At 37.3% G+C, this 20,600-nt stretch overlaps 2 protein-coding genes and 1 pseudogene across 3 annotated transcripts; 1 reads left to right on the top strand and 2 right to left on the bottom strand.

Annotated features, from left to right (window-relative positions):
• The first annotated feature begins 9,370 nt into the window (after positions 1 to 9,370).
• On the top strand, positions 9,371 to 12,604 carry LOC141705148 (receptor-like protein 7). Its single transcript, XM_074508217.1, has 2 exons — positions 9,371 to 10,406; positions 10,479 to 12,604. Exons 1-2 carry the CDS (start codon positions 9,530 to 9,532, stop codon positions 12,428 to 12,430), a joined length of 2,829 nt encoding a protein of 942 aa, XP_074364318.1. The 5' UTR covers positions 9,371 to 9,529; the 3' UTR covers positions 12,431 to 12,604.
• A 174-nt stretch (positions 12,605 to 12,778) lies between these two features.
• On the bottom strand, positions 12,779 to 14,028 carry LOC141705149 (importin subunit beta-1-like; annotated as a pseudogene).
• A 1,315-nt stretch (positions 14,029 to 15,343) lies between these two features.
• On the bottom strand, positions 15,344 to 20,263 carry LOC141705150 (uncharacterized). 2 transcript variants are annotated; one of them, XM_074508219.1, is made up of 4 exons: positions 20,166 to 20,263; positions 19,189 to 19,263; positions 16,031 to 16,375; positions 15,344 to 15,933 (listed from the first exon to the last, which is right to left on the bottom strand). In XM_074508219.1, the coding sequence occupies exons 3-4, from the start codon at positions 16,052 to 16,054 to the stop codon at positions 15,478 to 15,480; spliced, it is 480 nt and encodes a 159-aa protein (XP_074364320.1). In that variant the 5' UTR covers positions 16,055 to 16,375; positions 19,189 to 19,263; positions 20,166 to 20,263; the 3' UTR covers positions 15,344 to 15,477. The 2 variants fall into 2 exon arrangements, with proteins under 2 accessions (XP_074364320.1, XP_074364319.1); XM_074508218.1 differs by having other exon boundaries at positions 15,344 to 15,945.
• Between the last annotated feature and the right edge of the window lie 337 nt (positions 20,264 to 20,600).

Raw genomic sequence — 20,600 nt, forward strand, 5'->3', positions numbered from 1 at the left:
GGTCTTATAACACTACACCCCGAACCACAACTGGAGAGACCCCTTTCTCTCTGGTGTATGGGTGTGAAGCTATGGTGCCCGTTGAAGTGGGAGCAGGATCTTTTCGAAGGGACAACTATGACTCAGAGGCAAACGAGGTCAATCATCGGCTCTATTTGGATATGATCGAAGAAACTCGAGAAGAGGCTCAGATCAGGATTGCGGCATATCAGCAGAGGACAGCTAGGCATTACAACAGTAAGGTTCGAGCCCGATCTTTCAAGGTGGGAGATTTAGTTCTGCGCCGGGTCATGCCAAATACCAAGGTGGTGAGTCACGGAGTCTTGGGAGCAAATTGGGAAGGCCCTTACAAGATAAAATCGGTGCTCTGGGAGGGAACCTACCACCTCAATGATATGCAAGACAAGTTGATCCCAAGAGCCTGGAACGCGGAACACCTTCGCAAGTATTATCAGTAATATTATTCTTTTCAGACTTAGTATTATCTTCAAATATTCCTAAGTCTCGGGGGGTAGTGCCATATAGGTGCCTCCCTGAGACCACAAGCATGTATTCCTTTCACTTCCCATTATCTATGAATAAACGATTGATCTCTATTTGTGCACTTGATATTTTAACTTCTGTTAATAGATTAAATACCCAGCAGGGGACCCCATCCTTGGGAACCCATGCGAGGACAGAACAGTTGTTTTATTAACATGTTAAATCAAGCTGGGCCCCGACCCGCTTGATGCCAAGAACATGAAACGAGCCGGGCCACGGCCCGCTTAGACAAATACGAACACATAGTAGATAAAAGATGTGGATAGAGATATAGGCCCGCGATGCGAGCTCATACCCTGGCCCTCAAAACCATAAATGCGACCCAGGGGGCCCAACCCTCCATCAAACATACTCAAAATCGCATGATGCGAGGAGAAGACACATGCGAGCTCCTAGTGCGAGCACACCTACAACACCTGCGAGTCGATGCGGGCTTGTTCCACTTGGCATTCTCTTTCAATGGTTGTTTGATTTAAAGATAAAAAAAAAAACCAGCTAGCACTGTAAAGACATACGCGGGCACAAAAAACTTAGACATTTTATACAAACAAAAGTTAAATAAGTTATGCCCCGAGGCAGAATATTTCAAATACAAACGCGAGGCGAGAGGGGTGCCCGCTTACCCAGTCAAAAGTCTAGTTCTAATCAAAATTACATTAAGGGTTATCAGCCTCTGCTCCCTCACGATTTTCACCAGCGACCTGGGCCTTCTCGGCCGCGAGCCGAGCCTCCTCAGCAATTTGGGCATCCCTCTCCATCTCCAGCTTCAACTTGTCAGCATGCCTCGCTGTGCTCGCACCCAGAGCCTCCCAATCGAAGTCAGGAACCTTCTTCATAAAGACTTTCATGAAATTCCTGGCCCCCAGGTTCCTAGCATCAGCGAGGGCGGCCTCATGGCCCTCGGTCAGGGCAGAAACGGATCCCTCCAGCTCAAGCACCCTCTCCTCGAGGGCATCCTTCTCCTTCTTACATGCCTCAGCAGCCAGGTCATGAGCCTCCTTCTGCTCCCTTAGGGCCTTGTCGTGAGCAGCATTTAGGTTAACTATCTTCTGATTATAGTTGTTCACCAGCGTAACTTTCTCTTGCCCGTGCTCAGCGACCTTACTCCGAAGGGACTTGACTTTAGCCTCGAGCTTTGTGTTGGTCTGGCTGAGGGCTCGCATCTCTCGAGCCTTAGATAACTGACGATAGTATACTTCGGCCGCGGCTCGGGAGAGTGCATCCTGGTTAACCTCGAGAGCAGAGGAAGACCAATCCTTTAAATCATGCTCGCTGATGTGACCTTGGGCGAGCCGGCCGAATGTGGTCGCAACCGCATTGGCAGAAGAAGAAGAAGAAAGAGGAGCATCAGAGGGAGCAGCTTTCTTTGGCTCAGGCTCGCCAGTTTTTCCTTCTTTACCTCTGTGCCTCTTTAGTCAAGGAGAGGGCCCTGAATCCTTGAGGTGCTCAGAGAGAGTAGTCATGCGGGCCGGAGGATTGGCCTGAGAGCGAGCCCTTATGCTCGCAGCTGCGGGCTGAGCTGGGCCCGAGGCCGCAGCCTGCTCAGCCTCTTCCATGAAGGGGATAGGAGAGATGGCCATTTCTGAAAAAGAAAACAACAAAGCAATAGATTAGTCACAGCAAGATGCAAAGGAAAGAAGTAATGCGAGCAGGTGAAAAATACAGAGAATTAAAGTACGATGTGAAACGAGATGCATGCAGGAAAATAAACGCGAGCACACAAGCTCGCGCATGCGAGCAGCCAGGCCCGGACGTGCGGGCCCGATATTCTTACCCTTTCTGGATCTCTTCCTAGATTTCTTCTGAGGAGTCAGCCTCACTCCTTCCTTCAAAAACCCACATGCGACCAGATTGGTGGTCGTTATGAGTTTTCGGATGTCCCGGTCCGCCTTAGGAAGGTTTAGAAGATTGTCCGCGTTTATCTTTTCCTGTCCCACAAGGACTGTGCGAGGCGGGGTGGCTGGAGATAAAAGAAATTTTTGTTAAAAGGAAAGAGCTATGGTAGAAGAGACGAGAGCGGGCAGGAGAAAACTTACATGGATTATAATAAAAATGAGTCTGGACTCGAGGCACCTCGTGGATATAGAAGTAAGGGCTCTTCCACTTCCCTGAGTTGCTCGGCCCGTTGTGGATGAGGTTCTTCTTGTTGAAGCACGGCCAGACAGAGACGTAGAAATACCCAAAGTCGTTAGGAGAATGCTTCAAATGGAGGAAGTAACCCAGCTGCCTCGCGGTTAGAGAAGGGTACCCGCATTTGTGGTACATGATGTACAATGCGAGGGCGGCCCGGTATCCGTTTGGATTGATCTGAAGGGGTGCGAGCTGGAAGTACTCGCAAACATCTTTGATGAAGGGATGAAGATGAGAGGAGATTCCCAGCCTTAATAGGAAGGTGGACAAGACCATGTGAGGCACCCTGCCTCCATTCTCCGAGTGATTGAATCTATAGCATCTCATATGAGGTAGGGGCAAGAAAATATGGCCCTCGAGCTGAAACTGCTCAATGTGCTCGGCCAGATGTTTCTGAGTTAGCGAGGTAGGCAGGTCGCGGCAAGCGAGCACCTTAACCTCCTCGTTTGCAGTTGAGCTCTCCTCCCCATCAGGAATGATCTGCCTTCTGAAAACAATCTCACCCTCGAGCTCAGGCTGGGCAGGAGGCACATAAGGCTCGGGAGAGGCTGCGGGGGCATAATTATAGTTACAAATCTTGTACTGACTTGTAACATCTGCCACCTCCTCGCTCTGAGGAGAGTCATAGGACCAATGCGAGCCGTCCTCTTCACCCTCGAGTCCCAGGATGGGATATTCAGCAGCTATAGGCTCTTTTCCTTTCTTCCTGGTGTCATAGTATGCACTCCCCAGGTCGCTGTCAGTTGATTCTGAGTCAAGGTGAATGGGGTCGAGGTGGTTAGCTGCTGCTTGCCTCAGACGGGCTGCCCTCTCTTCAGCCATTTCTCTTAAAATCTCCTCGGCTCGGTCTTTATCCAAGGGAGCAGGCTCGCGGTTTAGCAGCTCTTCTACCCCAAGGGAGGCTGGAATATGAGAGAGGTCCACGGGCCTATTTCTCCAATTATATATATTCTTCTCCCTGGTAAAATCCTCAGGGTTCGGGTCGAGGTGAATATCAAGCGAGCCGGATCCAGCTGCTCGCATCGAGTTCTCAACTCTGGCAATGTTCAAAGCCCCTTGAGGGGTGATAGCTGAGCCGGGAGAGATAGGTTGGCTAAGACGACCAGAAAGAGAGGTCAGCTCGCGTTGGAAGTCCTTGGAGCCTCGCTGCTCAGGAGGGTATTGGTTTAATGGAGATGGAGTAGCTGAAGAGCAAGCCGGGCTAGCAGAGGTGCGAGCCGGGCTCGAGGAAGAGCGAGATGATCCATAGGAGCGGGCTGAAGACGCACTCGACATCTGTAAAAGATGGTGAAAATTAGTGTGTGGCCCTAAAAAGAAAAAAAAAAAAAAACAAGTATGGGATCGCACCTAAGTGTCCTCACATCTCACACGGGATCGCACCTAAGTATCTAAACGAGCGAAAGGGCTCGCATCGCGCGTTGTGGTTGTGTGTGAACTCGCATCGAACAGGTGGTGTGTGCTCGCATGGTGTGCGTGAATAAAGCATGAATAAAAAACGGGCTCGAATCGAAGAGTACCTGTGGGAGAGGTGTATGAAGATCCTGATGAATCTGGTCCCGGAGAATATCGCCGCCGGTAGACGGTTCTTGTTGAAATGATAATCTTCGCCGTGGTAGATCCTTGAGCAAATTGAGCAGCAATTCAGGAAGTGTTTTTGGAAATATGAGAAATGAATTGAAATCTCACATATTTATAGGAGATAGGAGAGAGAAAGGAGGAGGCAACACGTGTCGTCATCTCATAAGATGACACGAATCCCCACGCCAGCTGTCCAACGGCTGTCAAAATGAATGCAAAGATGAAGGGCATGCGAGGCGAGACACGCGAGGCGGCTTGGTGCGGCCTGGTGGGCTCACACTTGCGAGGCCATAAAAAGATTAGAAAATACCTAGCCTCAAGATGCGACCAGGAATTTTGGGGGGTAGTTGTTATGCCCGCTTTCGGTCATGGGCCCTAAACAGGTCCCTGTGGGTGTACTAAATAGCTGGACTCTCGTGTGTGGGCTAGAACCATGGATTTATATGACTTGGGCCAGCACATGCGGGCTGGGCTCGTAACATGCGAGCTGGGTTCACATGCGGGCTGGGCTCGTAACATGCGAGCTGGGTTCACATGCGAGCTGGGCTCATGACATGAGAGTTGGGCTCAAACATGCGAGCTGGGCTCAAGTGAGGACATGCGAGCTGGGCTCACACATGTAAGGTGAGCTCACATTTGTCATTTGGGCTCTCATATGCGAGCTGAGCTCGGTTGTGCCCACGCGAGGTGGGCTCAGGTGCCTTCGTGCGAGGTGGGCTTAGCTTCCCACACGCGGGCTGAGCTCATGAGCCCACATCTTATAGAAACAGAGGTAAGATTATATTTATTGTTTGAAGGCGGTGCGGGCCGAGGTGACCAGGCCGGGCCGCATCGAAAGACTTTGTGTGCAACATGGAAAGTGACTCATAGATGACTGAGTTGCTCGTAGATTTCGGGATCGACACGGGTTGTTCCTACAATCACGGGAAGGATTGCGGAGATGCCGCGAGATTGTAGGAAGCGTGTGGAGCCGATCGAGATTTACGTGACTAATTGGCTGAAGGCCTGACTTTATCGTGGACTTGGCTACACGGGCTGAAGAGTCCTAACCCTAGCCTACGTGACTTGTTCCCCAAGAACTACGTGAGGCTTGATCCCTATAAATAGGGTACGTAGGCACTTGTATGAGACATGAGTCGACACTTGACAGAGAATAACAAACCCTATTCTTTCTTAAGGAGTCCACATACAAGCTCAGCCACCACCAAACAACCTTCCTCCGCCCTCAAACACCGTCCTTGATCTTTGTTCCGCCCATTAACCTCCACAACATTGTTATACGAAATTCTCCCTATAACAATTATAAAATAATATATTATTATAAATATTAGAATATATATTTAACAACTAGTTATTGTACTAAACAAATGAAATGAAGATTTTGGTTGATTTAACATATAAACCACCGAAAATAGTTTGCGGTATAATTTAGGATTATAATTTATTTCTAAAAAAATATTGTAATTTGTTAATCTTTTTCATACCACAAGGGAAACAGTTTAACTTATTTCAGAACGACTCGTACAAAGGAAACATGGCATTATGTGGATCACCTCTATCCAAAAAGTGTGGAGAACAGCCAACACCTTCACCACCGTTAAGCTCTAAAGAAGACGATGATTCTGATTCATTCTTGAATGTGGTTGATGTGATCATTGTGTCAATTGAATTTGTAAGTGGGTTAATAGTACTCGGCATTATATACGGGAGCAAGCTAGCAACAAAGTGCTCCGAGTGTATAATTATTTGGTTCTTGAAAATCTATATATTATAAATTGTTTGATATCTATATTTTGGTTCGGATATGATTTTTAACTTTAATTTGACGAGTGAACTATCCATTTTTAGGTTTGGCTTTAAAGTGGTTGCACAAACATACACTATGTAAGACTTCACATCATTTACTTAGAAATAGATCTTTTTTAAGTTAATTACTAACCTAAAACCCGTGCGATATACGAATCCCACGGGAGGAGGATTTATGATTATATCTCCTGAGGCAGAGTCTGTCGCTTAAATGGAGTTTACCTTGTTTAACGTGGTTTGCAGGCTATTACGTGAACCTGTAGGGTTTACCCAGTGCGCACCCGAAGCGGCTGCGGATTACCTACGAAAAAACCCCGTGCGATGTATAAATTATTTTTATATTACATAGTTTTTTTTGAATTTAATTTGAAGTAAAAATTTAAGTTATGAAACTTATTTATTTAAAATTTTAATAATATGATTTGATAATATTTATTAATATACACAAAAGATGTATAAGTTAGTGATACTACAGTTTAAAAAATAATGTAATGATTAAAATTTCTATTTTTATTGATATTTATAGGTATGTTTACGAAATATTATTAAATTTAATTAAAAGGTAAATTTTAGCTGTTATCAATAGTATACGAATTGTCATTAGTATGTTAACCGACCAAATCCAACTAACCATATTCAGATTTATGTTAGTTTAATATATTTAAATGTGAATCAATGGTAAAATTTCATATGTCAATGGAAAAAAAAGTATGCTACCTTGCGGCCCGTTATATCAACCAAATCCATCTAATTATACTTACGATTTTGTTTAATTTTTTTTAGTCAGGGGTAATTATTATTTTATTTTAGACCGAATGGATAATGTGTATTGTTTTATTCTAGTTTGATGACATTATATCGACCCCACGAATTTTCTTTCAAATTTTTATTTTGTTATAGTCCCATCCAATAATATAATATTTTTAGCGGGATCAATACTATTTATTACTTTATTTTACCCCAATTCTTTAAATCCAACTAACTATATTTATTCTTTAAACTTCAATAATATTAATTTTTTTGAAAGTGAATAGTTATATTGAAAGGGAGGGAGTATCATTTTTCTTAAATTCCATACTCAACCCAAATATAAATATTTGGGAGGAAAGGAGAGAGCGTAACATTAATCATTCCTCGAAACCTTCGAGATTCTCCGGTGATTTTTGTTCCAAATCCCCAACGGACGCGCCATGCCCTAAAGGACACGTTTTACCCATAAACTTTGAATTCTGTGCCGCACGTGCAACCTACATATGTCTTAAGTTCTTTTTTCCCCTACTAAGCGCATCTCCAATAGTTTTTTAGTTCATTTCTTAAATTTAATATAAAATATTGAATCTTAGTAACTTTTAAGACATCAATAGCTATTCTCAACTCCAACAATATTCCGTATATTCATTCCTTATACAATATTTAATCATTAAAAAGTAACATTATTACATAAAGTAAAGAAAGAGAAAGTGTTTCTTTCAAATATATATTATAAAATAAAAGTTAGAAGAGGAGAGATGTTAGCTAAAGATAAGGAATGGGAAGAAGATCTTAGTGGATCTTAGTGATTTAAGGAATCACTAAGATACTATTGGAGTAATTTTTTTCTCCATGTTCCTTATATTTGACATTGGGTGTGTTTGTTGTTGCTGTCTGGTATTGCTGTTGCAGACAGCAACAACAGCTTTTCGCTGAAAAGCAGTTGAAAGACTGTTTGGTAAAATTTAAAAGTTGTTTTTCAGAAAAGTGTTTTTGGCCTAAAAGCTGCTGTTAGAAAAAGTAAGTCCCCCCGTACTTTTAGAAAAAGCTGCTTTTCAGCTGTTGCGGGAAGCAGATGTTGATTTCACCATCAAACCTTACAAAAACATCATTATTTTTAATTTTTTACATCAGAACATATACGTATCAAAAAAATTACCAAACAGTCATCTGATTTTTGCAGCAGCACTTTTTCTAACACCACATCAATTTTTAATAGCAATCCCAAACAGAGCTTTTAAGACTCTAAAGAGCTAAGCTGTTGGAGTTGTTATAAAAGGTGTGTTTGGGAACAAAATATAAGTTACTTATTGACTTATAAGCCCGTAACTTCTTATCGACGAGTGTTTTTCGACCCAACTTATAAGTTAGATTTTCAACTTATAAGCTAATAAGTTGAATGTTAGTAACAACGTACTTTTTCTTAACTTATTTTGATTTTTCGCCTTTTTATTGACTTAAGTTTTAAAAAATATATTTTTAAATGTTAATCTAATCTAAAATCCACGAATTAAGATAATTATATTTAAAAATTATTTATTTTGATTAATTTAAGTAAAAAAGAATTCTGACTTATAAGTAAAATTATCCAAACAATGTAACTTATAAGTTATAATTGTTATCTACTTATCACTTGTAAATCACTTATTCATTTTAAGTCATAAGTTACTTATTTTAAGATTTTCCAAAAATGCACTTAATTACGAACGGGGTAAGTTACTTATTTTAAAATTTTACTTAATCCACGCCAAAGGTAGAGAGCTCAATTATTTAAATATCCCTTAGATCATTGCACTAATCCTAATAGTAATATTGAGAGCGAGTTCAAATAGTGGCTTCCAAATTTATCTTAAAATTAAGCATATTATAAAAAAATATTTTCTTAGTTTATCACGTGCCTCATTTTTAAGATGCTATCAAGTATGCCATATTTTATTTATTTTAGTTAAAAATTATTTTCCTCCCTTTTTACACATCTTTCTATTTTCATCATCTAATTTCACTGCTCATCATAGTTTATATATTATTATTTTAATAATAAGACACAAATACAAGTTATATCGCATGAGTTTATATATAAAAAAATTCTCTTAAATCACTGTAACATTATATTTTATTATATTATAAGATATTTTTTAGAACATTGTTGTAACCCATTTCATATTTGGAAGTTACTCTCTTTGTTGAGTAGTATAAGTTACGAGACTGAGATTTTACAAACATTATAATGCTCTTTTTTAAAATATACTTTTATAAGTTATTTTATTTATTTTTTTCTTCTAATAAAATTTTAATATTCAAAATTTTATAAAAAAGAAAATTTTAAAAAAATTATATAAATATACTCCCTCTGTCGGTATGAGTTTTTAGCATTTTTGATTTACACGGAAACCAATGAACTGAGTAAAATAATATATACGCAAGTGGATGAAGTTATGCAATGGCAGAATTGTGTTTCTAATGTGCTATAGCCTATAGTAGTACTCACAATTATGTTAGTAATTTAGTATTATTAATTTGATAGGAAAAAATCTAGGGGCCATATCATATACTGTGAATCTGGTAATGCAAATCTAGTGGCCATATCACATACTAACAAGAAAATGAAGTTTCCTGCTCACAATTCAGTTTTGCATCTTCCTGTTTTATTGTTTTGTGTGATAATTACATTAAAGGGCTGTTGAAAATCAATAATGCAGGGCACACTTCACAGCTTCACCTCATGGGGTCATTATCTTTGTATACAGTTTCCATACTGCATCCTCTCTTTCTGCTATTCATTTTTCATTCTAGATCAGTAGTTAGCACAAAATCAAATCCTTCTATGCAGCCACTTTGCCATGTAGAGGAGAGAATGGCCTTGTTGCAGTTCAAACAAGGCTTCGAAATCTCGAAAACAGCCTCTCATGCGCCTTCTGCTTATCCTAAGATCCTATCCTGGAAACTCCAAGGAAACACAAGCAAAGATTGCTGCTCGTGGGAAGGAGTGTACTGCGACCAACAAACAGGCCATGTTGATAGTCTTGATCTTAGTAGCAGTTTTCTCTATGGTTCCATCGACTCCGAGAGCAGCCTGTTTAGCCTTAATCACCTCCGCAGCTTAAATCTTGCTGACAACCATTTTAATTACTCCCTGATTCCATCCAAAATAGCTTCTCTTTCGAGACTTTCACGTCTTAATCTCTCATCTTCTGTATTTTCTGGTCAGATTCCTTCAGAAATCTTGAAATTGTCCAGCTTGACCTCTCTTGATCTATCCTTTAATGTAGGTTTCTCATCCCAGGAAAATCTTTTGAAACTCGAGACACGTAATTTTAGAAGCCTTGTTGGAAACTTGACAAACTTGATACAACTTAACCTCAGTATGGTGAACATTACATCTATGGTACCTGCTTCGCTAAACAACTTATTCTTTCTGTCATCTCTCGGGCTCAGAGGGTGTGGTTTATATGGTGAAATTCCGGTTGGCATCTTCCTGCTGCCAAACATACAAGTTCTTGATGTTGGGAGAAACCGTAAACTCAGCGGTCATTTGCCTGAAAATTTTGATTCTAGTCTAAAGCTTGAGGAATTAAGGCTTGACTACACAGATGTGTCCGGCAAGTTACCTGACTCTATAAGAGAACTCAAATATTTAAGGATTCTAAATATCAACAACTGCCTTTTTTCAGGTTCTATTCCGGCCACAGTTAGTAACATGACCACACTTACTGCACTGGACTTGAGCAGAAATTATTTTTCAGGCAAGGTTCCATCACTTGCAATCATGTCACAACTCTCTTATCTGTCACTTGCTCACAATAATTTCACTAACAATATACCAGCATCCTTTGCAAATCTTACCAGTCTAACTTATTTAGATCTTAATCATAATAGGTTTTCAGGGATTGTTCCATCTTGGTTTATGAACCTAACTCGTTTAACACATCTTGACCTTTCTTACAATCCGTGGAAGGGATCAGTTCCAACATCATTGTCACAGATTGAAAATCTTGAATTTCTTAATCTTTTTCATGCTAATCTCAGTGGAATTGTGGAATTAGATATATTTCTTAGCTTAAAAAAACTAACTACTCTCAAACTTTCGCAGAACTATTTTTCTGTAGTAGAAAATAACATAACCAATATTACTCTTCCACAATTCAAGTACTTGGCATTAAGTGGATGCAAAATGACGAAGTTTCCACATTTCCTTCAGTTTCAAGATGAGCTAGAGGATCTGTTCCTTGATGATAATCGAATTCAAGGCCTCATACCAGAATATATTTGGAACAGAAGCAAAGAAAGTATGGATTCAGTATGGCTTGGAGGGAACCAACTAACAGGATTTGAGCATAATCCAGTTGTTCTGCCATGGACTCGTTTACGTTTATTAGCCCTTTGGAATAACATGATGGAAGGTTCACTCACAGTTCCCCCGGCATCAACTCTAGCTTATTTTGCATCAGGAAATAGAATGACAGGGGAAATCTCGCCTTTGATCTGCAATGTGAAATCCCTCATTGTGTTAGAACTGAGTGACAACAACTTCGTTGGCAAGATTCCTTCCTGTCTAGGAAACTTCAGCAATGACTTGATGATACTGGATCTGAAAAGGAACAACTTTAAAGGGAGCATACCTGAAATGAGTTCAAGACTGAAGAAAGTGGATTTAAGAGAAAATCAATTCCAGGGAAAACTACCAAGATCATTAGCAAACTGCACCGTGCTTGAAGTTCTTAATCTGGGAGAGAATCAAATTGATGATTCATTTCCTTTGTGGCTTGGAACTCTTCCAGAACTGCAGGTCCTAATATTGCGATCCAACCTGTTCCATGGTGCAATACAGAATTATACTACCAATTCAGAGTTTCCAAAGTTGCGAATCATCGACCTCTACAACAATTCTTTTGCAGGAGATTTGCCACTTGAACACTTCAAGAATTGTGATGCCATGAAATTTAAGGTAGACAAGCTGGAATATATGAATACCATAATCCTGCCATTAATTGGGGGTTGGATACTCTCTCAAGACTACGATATTACAATCACAAACAAAGGTACCACGTTATCGTATGAGAAGGTCTCTAGCCTGATTACATTTGTTGATCTCTCCAGCAACAAATTCACTGGAAAAATTCCAAACTCCATAGAAAGCTTTAAGAATCTTCACTCCCTCAATCTTTCAAACAATTTTCTCAGTGGTTCTATCCCAACAGTCACAGGAAACCTCACTGCTCTAGAGTCATTTGATATTTCCAAAAACAATCTCACAGGTAAAATTCCTCCACAGTTAGCAGGTCTGGGATTCCTTGCAATATTCGACGTGTCTTTTAACCATCTTACTGGACCCATACCACAAGGGAAACAGTTTAACTTATTTCAGAACGACTCGTACAAAGGAAACATGGCATTATGTGGATCACCTCTATCCAAAAAGTGTGGAGAACAGCCAACACCTTCACCACCATTAAGCTCTGAAAAAAACGATGATTCTGATTCATTCTTGACTGTGATTATTGTGTCAATTGGATTTGGAAGTGGGCTAATAATTGGAATTATATATGGGAGGAAGCTAGCAACAAGGTGCTCCGAGTATATAATTATTTGGTTCTTGTTGAAGTTGAAGAAAAAGACCAAATGAATGTAGAGCTAACGGATGAGCATCCTGTAAAGAACTCTACTTGAAATGAAGATGAAACAGTTATCTTTACAAAATTGTTAGCATCCTTTGTAGCTGAGAGTTTCTGCAAAAATTGAAATTTTGAAATGAAATCAGAATTGTGTGCAGGTTTACCAAATAAAAGAAGAGTAAAATGCAAAGTGTGTACTTATAGCTTAAACAATGCAAATTGTGTACTCGTTGTTTACAGAAGTATGCAACTTGTGTGAAGCCGTTAAATGGCTGTTAACTCCGTAAGTACTAAACTGCAAATTTGAAAAACCATAATGTAATTTGACATATTTGAATACATATAACCTGGTTATTTCATCCCCAATTCGAAATGTATAAACCCTAAATGTCAAAAATCATTGTGTACTATAGAGCTACGGCAACCAAACACTATAATGAACAACATCATAATCTGGTCAGCAGCCTGCAGTATTACAGGTTTTTTCTCCTCAACACTACCAAGCTTCTCGATAATTACTTGAAGTATACCACAGAGAGAAGCGTGCAAATCTCCTTGTTTTTCCCTATCATCTCATGATTCAATTTGGAGCTCAGCCGTCTTTACCAACTTAGACATACATAATAGCAGGCAGAAGTTGTGCAATGATTTGAAAAGATTTTTCAAGATTTGAACAGCTAACCACTTCATTCAAGGTCTCATACGCAGAAGACCTAAGTTTAGAGTCACCTCCATCAGTTCTATCAGCAGTTTCAACTAGACATTTTATAATGTTTGAAAGTTGCTGTGTGAGGAGCATCCCTTAAGCTCCCTAACAATACCTCAACAACTTGCGGGAGGTTTGCCTGAGTTATCACAGAAAATCCTGTAGCAGGAGAGTGCAAACTCAAAGATTCGACTAAGAATCCATGCAGTTGTGTCTTTCACGTGACTGTTTTCATCTTTCATATCATGATGAAGTAAAAACTCAATCATGTATTGACCATGGGGGAGAGTTTATCAATGCTTGGGAGTTTATCATTGCTTGGGCCTTCCAGGATTGAGCCAAAGGCATATGTAGCCGCTTCAGGAGACCGTCAATCAGATTTCAATATGTTGGATTCGACAAAGGGCATTACAAGAGGTCCTGGTCCTCATCCTGCTTGAGTAAAGTTTCTAGCAACACTGAAACTAGAGATGAAAAAGCCTTCTCTATGAAGCGGGAGTGAGGCACTTCAAAATCACCAGAATCAGGGACCTCATAATCTTGAAGTTCGAGCTCTTCATCACGGCAGAGCTCCAAAACTCAATTGCTTGCAGGGCAACACCTTCTTCATCTCCTTTAACTGCATTAGAGTGAGCTAAAAAATTGTCTGCATATACGGTTCAAGCACATCATAATACATTGATGCTATTGAAACAAGACACTCAAAAGCAGCCTGCCTAATTAGAGTGTCTTCTGCCATGGCTGCCTCACAAACACCTTCATGATGAAATTCCGCTCCATCTCATTCTGAAAGTTAGTCTGTGCAAAATCCAGGGCATTGTTTAATGCCCTTGTAGCTGCAAGGCGAGCATTTACAATTTGCTCTGCTCCATTCATTCTATGGACTACAGCAGTAAGGACTGAGTTTACACTGTTAACTCCCGTTAACTCTGTTAAGTGTAACTCTGAACTCGAGTTACACACCTTGCAGAATGTCCAAAGTACAGGTACTCACTTCGCATTTTACTCCAAAGAATTGGCATTTTCATCCTAGCTGAAACCAGTAAAAAAGAATTACTGCCCTGTACTGTGCCTATCTTATTACACTTTATTTTAGAGTATGAGTAACTGGTTCCAGTATTCTGCTTGTATTTGCTCATTTAATAATGTAGATGACTGATGAAATATATTAATTAGTGAGTTTCATATTATTATTAAAACCTTTATCAAGAGCATTACCAATGGTTGGCACCTGTCCACTTTTCCACGTAATTAAAAATATTATTTTTAATATTTTCTATCTTTCGCATCAATTTTGACATTTTTTTTTACAAAACACTGCAATAATTGGCATTCTTAGATAATAACTTCACATACTTAAGAAAAATAAATCTAAAATATAAATATATTAGAAATATAATTATTTATTCATTATTGGATCATAAAGGAGAGTATAAAGGAAGTTGACAGTCAATGCAAAATGAGTTTGGCACGTCAATGGCATTGAACACTCATGTAAGATGGGTTAACACCCCTCTTGACACAACCATTTGAGTTACTCTAAGTATATTTATACTCTTTATTAAGAAATAATATCCAAAATATACTATTTTCAACTCTAAAATATCCAAAATGTTAAAAAATTCTAACAAATTACTAAAATTTGATGTAATAATAAACAAAATATTGTAATAATAAACAAAATATTGTACCCTAACAATTATTGATTACATTTATAATTTTTACTAATATTTATTAAAATATATCAAGTACATATATTTAATATTTTCAATTCATGCACTGTAGTCCATTATAAGTGTGAAAAGAGAGAGAGGACAGTTAAAAAAAGGTGATATGCAACGAATTTATTTCTAAAATTTATTATAAAATTAAAACTAATGTTTAAATATATATATTTAAAAAAATATTTTTGTGAAATTTTGAAATTAACACCATAAAATAAAAATGAAATTCAAATCAGTAGTATTACTCAAAAAATTAAAAATATGATATATTTAATTTTTAATATTTAAAATATGTAAAATACATAAAAATTAGTTTTTTATTTTGAAATTCATAGTTTACACACAAAATTAAGCAAAAGGGACGCAAACTACAAAATGTAAAAATAGATATTCAATTTTTTATTTTGGTCAAAGTTGAGTGCTGCATTTTCTGTCTTTTATTGGACAACGAGAAAAACTGTTAATGCATCTCCTAATACAAATTTTGTTGCATATACAGCTAGTAAACCTTCATGTATTAGTAATATATATATTTTGTGGCATACACTGTGGAAAAAACCCAAATAAAGTAGGCAAGACAAAAATGGCATGTGCAAAGATGCCTAGAGGTTAAAAAACAACTGAAAAATTAAGCAGGAGATATGGCATTAGGAGTTGGGACAGTGGCAGTAGATTCAGGAACATCATCCAAATTATTAAGCTTTTCAGTGGTACTAGTGAATTCTCTTGCTGATTGTTTAAGGGGGTCATTGGTAGGATCCAGCAAAAGCTTCTTATATCTCAAGCCCTTCTCTTTGGCCTTCTTCACACACTTATTGTAGCCATCAACCTCTGCATTTGAAAGAGCATCGTTAAACCTATTTGTCTCTTCAGTTTTCCTTTTTAAGCAAGTTTTTTCACCAGTAGATTTCAACTCTGCAATGTACTCTTGTTTGAATTTTTCAACTAATCTCTCGGCCATCTCCTGATTTATCTTTTCCAAGTTAACCTCGCTTTGTGCTTCCTCCAGTTCTTGAGTCAACTTCGATATTTGGGCAGCATCCTGTACACACATTTCCTGGAGACTCCGAGCCCAAGCTAACGCCTGCAAAACAACCTGCAAAACAACATAAAATTGGGTGTTCCACAACTGAAAGGGACATAACTTTACTTTTTTCAGTTCCCTGAAAGTACTGACTAACCCGAACTATATTCATAGCCACCATCTCGGATGATTCCACGATGCCTGATTATTTGGAACGCCTTAGATCTACATATGAACTGACAGCCTTGGTTACCTCCACAGCAGCTTTTCAGGACTTCACTGTGTCAGCATCCGACATATCAGAATCGTCATGGAGGTTCAGCAGATGTTTGTTGGCTAAAGCAGAGAAATACTGTTGGGTTGTCGACTCCAACGTGGGGGAAGAAAGATGTTTCTTGCTAGCGGTCATTGGAAATGTCCCTTTGCCAAGTGCAGATGGAGGAGGAGGGTCTTACAATTTTTCTCCTTTTTCATCCATGAGACGGCGTCTCATTCTCAGACACTGCACAAGAAGAAGAAACCTATCAGCAAACCAAATTTTTTTAACCCCTTCTACATTGAATCTAGTATCCTAAATTATGACATCAACTTTGTATTTCCATACGTCTCAATACAAAAATATGAGAGATGCTTTTCCTGCTCATACATTAACATCTGTTTAGTACACTACTATTATAGCTTAGCAGTTATGTGTAACACTGTAAGCATTCAATATCCAAGATATGTGCATGCACATATGTTTTTATTAGATTAATTTTTCCTACTCATTACTTACAAGAAAATGTTTAAATACGGTTTTATGTACTTGTGAATATTTGGAGAAGTTTATACGTACGTGCACACCTCCATTTATTAGTGCACACCCTTTCATTGGGATTAAGACCAAATTATTCTTATCAAACATAAAGAGCTTGGAGTTAATTTGCAAGAGTATACATCAAGGGTGTGCACATATTAACTCCCATATTTAATGGTACTTTGTCCTAACAATGATTGCTTAGCATATTTTGTCGTATACTTCTAATTCTAATTGATTATCACTTTAATTTAATTATGTAAATAAATTTATAGTAAATTTTGTCGATTTGCTTGTTTAGTACCAAGTTAAAAGAATTAGTAGATCACATATGCCAACAACATACTGGACCACGTGAAGATAGCAAACAAAGAAAAAAAATCATGGTTAGGAAGGTGCTTTCTTCGAGTAAACATAAAACTACACATCCTCCCTAAAGAATCATGGAAAATAAGTACAACATCTTACGCATATCACTAAAAAAATTAATGTCTAAATTACAAATTACTATAGTATCGTCCAAAACTAACTAAAATAGAGTACACAAGTTACGAATACAAGCTACACAAAGTATCACGTACGTAAAATAATAAATAGTTTCTTAAAATAGAGTGAAGCCAAATGTGACCTAATATTTTGAATAAATTGAATTTATATCATGGCTCGAGATTGCATATTTGCTTATTCTAGATCCCATTTTTGGTCAAGCTGATGGTCATTCTAGTCAGCGGTGCTACATAATATATTGATACTTTACTCCGACTTGTTTTGTAAGGTAAACAAAAGCCGATTACATAACGTTGCTTTAAAACTAGGAACAAACAAAACTATATCCTACAACTTCTCCCTACCAGAAACTAGGTGGTTCGTGATTTTTTTTGGTTGGCGAGGGGCGTGAGAAAGAGATCCCTGTATAACAGGGTACATTACACGCGAGAAGAACTAGTGGAAAACATAAAAGAAGAAATCACTTTCTCCTAGAACATCTCGACTACTCTTAGACTTTTTTAATCTAATTTCTTTTTACTGAATTTACTTTAACACAAGTGTACATTAATACGAATTTAATTCCAACAAGGTTCAAAGCCTATTTTGGAAACTAGGAGGTTCATGATTTTATTTTTTTGGGGAAAGGGGTGAGAAAGAGATCATTCTATAACGGGGTACATTACACGGGAGAAGACGTAGTGGAAAATATAAAAGGACAAATATTTTTTACACATGAGCCACATGTCAATCTTGTGTGAAACTAGGAGGATTAACTAAATGTCTGTGTTTGTTTCAGATAGAGGATTAACTACAAATAGATTTCACACATTACATAACTCTCATTATAATGAAATATTTCACTATTTTAGATGTTTTAACAAATATTTGATACATTGGTAGCATTAAAATGAACTTGCAAAATATTTATTGCTGACAATGTTTGTACTGACATTTAATATGATATTCCTTTAGTTCTAATGATCACACTAATAGCAAGCTGATAGGAGATCAAAAGATTCCTATTTATTGGCTTGTTTTATACTAACATTGTTTTGCAGAAACTTGATTAAACTTCTTACCAGCTAAAATTTAGACTTAAGTTTAATTTTACTTAACATCAAGCTCTTGGTGATGATTGACAATGATCTCACATGTTTTGAGCCCAAAAAAGAGCAAAAAAAAGATTATCTGCTATTTCAAGGAGATCATTTAGGACTTCATTTATGAGGACTATTGTATTCACATGTATGCATACAATATTATAGCGCAGGTTACATGCAACATATCCGTATTATACTTCCTATTTATCCTTAATTTTAAAGAAACCAAAGTGCCTACTTTCACACGTTGATTCAATTCAAGACCGTTGGGGTTATCCACTATTTAACAGTTCATATATTCTATAGTGTGTACTCATTTTAGAGCGCATTCGATGAATATCATTTCATGTTAAATTCTAGTAGTATACACATGCAATTGTATTTGGGTTCATAAGTTTAATAGTACGTTTCATGTAACTTGTATTTTTCAAAGGTGCAATATTATTACAACCGAGTACTATGTTTGGAAAACAAGGATTTAGGGAATTAGTTTCATTTCACCGAAGTTTGTGCTTGAATAGTATAGTTTGTAGAGAGCATTTGATTAAGGAAACACGGTTACGAGCAAGTTACTATGAGTGATAAATTTTCGAATCTTGTGATCCTATCAATTCAATAATTATTATATATTCTCCTAGCAAAATCCTACCTAAATTTCTCTGTTTTGCTTATTTGTTAATATTTATATTGTGGGTTTCATAACGATTCTAAACTCACGAAAAGCATATAATAACAAATAGTTAATAGACCATAATAACAAGTATTCTCGACAGTTTGACAGTTTAACAAATAGTCAGCAATAACATCTATTCACCTCTCCATGTGTGCATTTTAATATACAAGTGAAGATAAAATATACCAAATAAATGAATAGTGAATGAAAATATGAATGGAGTATTTTGTAAAAAAATAAATTTGTAAGTACACTACCTGCAGAATAGAGAACACCGGTGAGGCTTGCATTGTAAATTTATGGAGCATGTTCTGGAGCACTTTCTTCATTGTCTATTGGCAAAATTCGATAACATGTGTAAGAAATTTGATATAAAAAATTTGGAAAAAAAAATTAAAATCAGCACAATAGACTAAAAGTGTAGGAATAGTTTATTGGAGTGTATTCGTTTTCATGTTGTCTACAATAGCTCAATCAACTAAGTTTTCAATCATGTTCAATCCATATCCAAAAACAAAAAAAAAATCAAAATTATATATGAATAAAGATCAATATTCACCAAGGAAAGTGTCTCAAAGGGTCTACATAAGTTGATAGTATTCATAGAGAAAATGAATCCAACTAGTTCAATCCATTATAAATCATATATCACTATATGGCCACATTTATAGGTGTATATATAACTTATCTAATTTGGACATTATCCAATGAATAAATTGAATACACAAATTTAGGTATGACTGATCATTAATGATTGATACATAATTATTTCTTTAGGCCGTGAATTACCTGTACTTAACAAAAAATTTGGAGAAAAATCCCCACGGCTTGTATAATTCTTGTTCTCAATAAAACTTAGTTTAATACCATTACACAAGAAACACACACTAGAACAAACTTTATAATAGTATCGTCTAAGGGAACCTCATATTTTAAGTGAATTATAACATATTAAACATTACAAAACTTTCATAACCATATATAAAAAGTGTTGATTTCTTTCTAATCTCACTATCTCACATAATCAAACTCGATTCTTATTTCCCCCTTCTTATTATTATTACCTAACTTCTGTATCAAGCTCGTAAAACATACACCCCACCACTTCTATTCTAAAATTAAAACTAGTGTTGATTGAACAGAAATGAATGAACAACTTTTAAAGAATTACAATAATTTATTATAATTCATACTTCATAAGACACTTTCATCAACATGTAAGATATAAACAAACCTGGAATTTGTCATAGTTTTGCTCTAAGAAAGCCCAAGCCATTCATCGGAGGATTAGTTTTGCTTTTTTAATTAGTTTACGGCTGGGGTGGGTGGAATGAAGTCTTTAATCATCTTTATTTATAGATATAATTTAGGGTTTTGTTTTGCTGGTTGCCATTAGATATTGGGCCAAAATTAAAATGTTGTTGGGCTTATTTTAAAAATTAGGTAAATATACTAATAAAAATTAGGTTTTGTTGTATGGTGGGCTATTTGTGATATGCTTGGCCCATTAAGGCATAATGAATAAATAAGTCTATGTGGGTTAAATTGTTCTATGCACACTCAATTTCAATTTTAGAGATCTTAAACTTCTGTATTCCTTAGCAAGTTTGGTTGATCATTTATTTAAATTATTATTTATGCACTCTATTTAATTTATTTTAATACTAAA

Source organism: Apium graveolens, unplaced genomic scaffold (genome assembly GCF_009905375.1).
Source record: "Apium graveolens cultivar Ventura unplaced genomic scaffold, ASM990537v1 ctg8602, whole genome shotgun sequence".
NCBI lineage: Eukaryota > Viridiplantae > Streptophyta > Magnoliopsida > Apiales > Apiaceae > Apium > Apium graveolens.

Coding starts and splice junctions, on each gene's coding strand:
- LOC141705148 (XM_074508217.1), top strand. CDS start 9,530: ATGGGGTCATTATCTTTGTATACAGTTTCCATACTGCATCCTCTCTTT. Junction 10,407..10,478: donor TGACTACACAGATGTGTCCG/GCAAGTTACCTG, acceptor GCCTTTTTTCAG/GTTCTATTCCGGCCACAGTT.
- LOC141705150 (XM_074508218.1), bottom strand. CDS start 16,054: ATGGTGGCTATGAATATAGTTCGG. Junction 15,946..16,030: donor TGGCTATGAATATAGTTCGG/GTTAGTCAGTAC, acceptor GTTGTTTTGCAG/GTTGTTTTGCAGGCGTTAGC.